General features: G+C 38.9%; 1 protein-coding gene across 1 annotated transcript; it reads right to left on the bottom strand.

Moving 5' to 3' along the window:
* Positions 1-221: 221 nt before the first annotated feature.
* LOC136507984 (uncharacterized) lies at positions 222-1,153 on the bottom strand. The gene is made up of 2 exons (XM_066502577.1): positions 829-1,153; positions 222-745 (listed from the first exon to the last, which is right to left on the bottom strand). Exons 1-2 carry the CDS (start codon positions 1,151-1,153, stop codon positions 279-281), a joined length of 792 nt encoding a protein of 263 aa, XP_066358674.1. The 3' UTR covers positions 222-278.
* Between the last annotated feature and the right edge of the window lie 1,981 nt (positions 1,154-3,134).

The following is a 3,134-nucleotide window of genomic DNA, read 5'->3' as shown; positions in this document are numbered from 1 at the left end:
AGCTCTGGAAACATGAGGTTTTTATAGGAAAGGTCTACTATGCCCCTGATCGATGTTTGGTGTATGTTCTGTTGTATGCAGACCATGTGTAATTGAATATTTTTTTACCAATTCAAATATGGTGTACATATTATAATCTCGGATACAAATAATTGTCCATATTTCGGATACAAATAATTGTCCATACATGACTACTGATAAATAAGATAACAAAGTCCATCATTATAATAGAAATAGTTGTCCATAGATAACTAGAGAATAGTGACTAATACATAATTCTAGTTCCAAGCTAGAGAAAGAGCGGTGGCCAAGTCATCACGGAATTTGTCCATAGTAGGAGCATTCGGTGCATCAGTAGAGCCATTTGATCTAGCCACATATTTGAAGTACCTTTCCAGAATCTCTGGAACATAATTTGGATCACGGTCGCACCGAGCGAAGTCCAAGTCTTCACCGCCATGCTCACGAATGAAGTTGTGAAGGACCATAGTAGCCACAACAATCATTTTTTGCTTGAACATTGGGTAGGACGCCATTTTATATAGAATCTGCCATTTCATTTTTAGCACTCCAAATGATCGCTCAATAACATTGCGGATGGATGAATGAACACGATTGAACCTTTCTTTAGGAGTCTTTGGTTCCATTCCTCTATGCCACTCCGGCATATGATACCTCTCACCTTTATAAGGACAAAGGTATCCCGGACGATTAGGATATCCCGCATCGACAACATAATATTTGCCTATAATTATTAGAAACAAAATATCATATCACATTTTTAAGCATTTGATCAAACAATGAAGTGCATGGTCATATTTTTAATACCTTTTGGAGGGTGTGGAAAAAAGCTCTCGTCCACTCTAATTGCATTGTACAGGACACTAGTATCATGCATAGAGCCCGACTGTCCCGTCGACACATAAGTGAACCTCATATCAAAGTCACAACTTGCTAGAACGTTTTGAGTAGGTATACCAGACTTTCCAATATATCTTACTTGATCGTCAGGTGGCAACGAAACTCGGATATGAGTACCATCTAGAGCACCAATGCAATCTTTGAAATGTGGATATGCTCTACGGTCATCTCTTATCCTCCTGTGAACAGTTCGGAAGTTGGGGTCCTTTGGTCTAATAAAATCTCTAGACATATCCATGAAAGCATTCAGTACCTCATCAAATTTCCTATGAATAGTTTCACCCGAGTGCTTGAACCGGTTTTGTGCTTTTCTATTAGATTCATTTCCAGATAACACAAATAAGAACACTGCCAACATCTCCTGAGTGTTTATATGTAGGGATGGTTTAAGACCATACCTTCCAACCAATAAATCATGAAGGTCGTAGAACATCTGTGTGCTCATCCGAAGCTGCGAATGACATTCTCCCGGTGTGTTAAGCGTCTCTAGCAACCAGCCCATACCACTAAGGAGTGATGTCCTAGGTGGATTTTTGTCACAATACAATTCAACATAAGCTACAGCAAGTTTAGCACCAGCCAATACAAGATTCCAAAATGCCATGCTCTCATTGTCAGAGGTATCAGATTCATCGTCAGTTTCATCATCACTCTGCATAGAGGTAAAAAAAGGCCATGCAGACAATTAGAGACAAAATAGTAGCATACAGGTAAAAAAACAGGTGCACCAGAAAACAGTTGCACCAGAAGTTGAAAAAATAGTAATACAGAAGTTTCATACAGGTTCACCAGAAGTAGTAGCACAGAGAAAAAATAGTAAAACAGCAACACAGAGAAAAAATAGTAGCATACAGGTGCACCAGAAGTTGAAAAAATAGTAATACATGGAGAAAAAACAGTTGCATACAGGTTCCAGGTTCCAGTTTCCAGGTTCCAGGTTCCAGGTTCAAATAGAGAAAAAATAGCAATACATGACTCCAGGTTCAAATAGAGAAAAAATCTCATTGTGGCATACAGGTTGCCAGAAGTAAAAAAAACTAACTTCCATATTTGTCATTGTGCCTCTTCCTAAGCCAATTGAGCCTAATTTCTCTAGTAGGCAAGGTCATAAACATTTCTCTGTGTTCCTTCTTCACAAACAGCTGGGTGGCAATGTCATGCTCATCTGAACCATATGCCGCACCACAGTCCTTCACATGGTCCATTATTTCCCTGATGGTGATCCCTTCTTGCTTCTTTGCTGTAAATGAACTTGAACAGTCAAATATCTTCGAAATTGCTTCAACCATTAGAAGAGCTGTGCTTGACTTTGCCTTTTTCCTATCCACAGCAGCAACACGAGGTTTTTTATTTGGAACCGCACTTGGAGTGACTTCCTGAACCTCCTCATCCCCCTCCTTGTTGGAATCAAATGGGTCACCTTGGGCATTATTCTCTCCATCAACATATTCACTGTTGTCTACATCAAAAGGTTGCTCTTGACTAGTAGGGATTATAGGATTGTCACTAAAAGGGTTCCAATGATCTGCTTCCTCATTTGTAATATTTCTAAACATTTCCCTAAGCAAATCCTCATTTTGGATAGGCTTTTTCCTGAACTTGCCACACCCTGGAATATCCTGCAAAAACAGTGTCATGGTAATTAGAAGGGATGTGCTACTTCACAGATTGGTAGTTTGGTAGCAGTTACATTTGGAAGTCAGAAATGCATTGCAACACATCAAAAATAAATGCTACTTCACAGATTGGTAGTTTGGTAGTGTAGATATAGCTGAGGTTTATCAAAGCACCAGGATATAATAACTACAGAACTATGCACCAGGATGCACATTCATTTTCAAACCACAAGAGCATGTTAATTTCTGGTCAAATGGGTCGTTTGAAATAAGCCTAAATCATCCCCCATGTAGTCTGGCAACTTAATTCTTCAAGATAAAATTAACAGCACAACAACTACAGATACAGATAAACATGGAAAATTAAATGCCAAGTTAAATTCTTCAAGAAAAGATCAGAATAAAATTATCAGCTGGTAGCACTCACATTTTTTACTTTCTTCCACCACTCAGCCTCCATGTCAATTGTTTGGGTCGCATTGTTCCAACCAGTACCTGTTTGCCTCCTCTTCAACTTTAGCCAAATGGTCCAATCAGCCTTTAATTTATCCCACTTGTTCTTAATTTGAGTCTTTGATAATGAGATACCAGTCATTT

The sequence above is a fragment of the Miscanthus floridulus genome, chromosome 15 (assembly GCF_019320115.1).
Source record: "Miscanthus floridulus cultivar M001 chromosome 15, ASM1932011v1, whole genome shotgun sequence".
Lineage (NCBI taxonomy): Eukaryota > Viridiplantae > Streptophyta > Magnoliopsida > Poales > Poaceae > Miscanthus > Miscanthus floridulus.
Note: the sequence above shows the minus strand (reverse complement) of the source record. Positions and strands in the feature narration are given on the sequence as shown.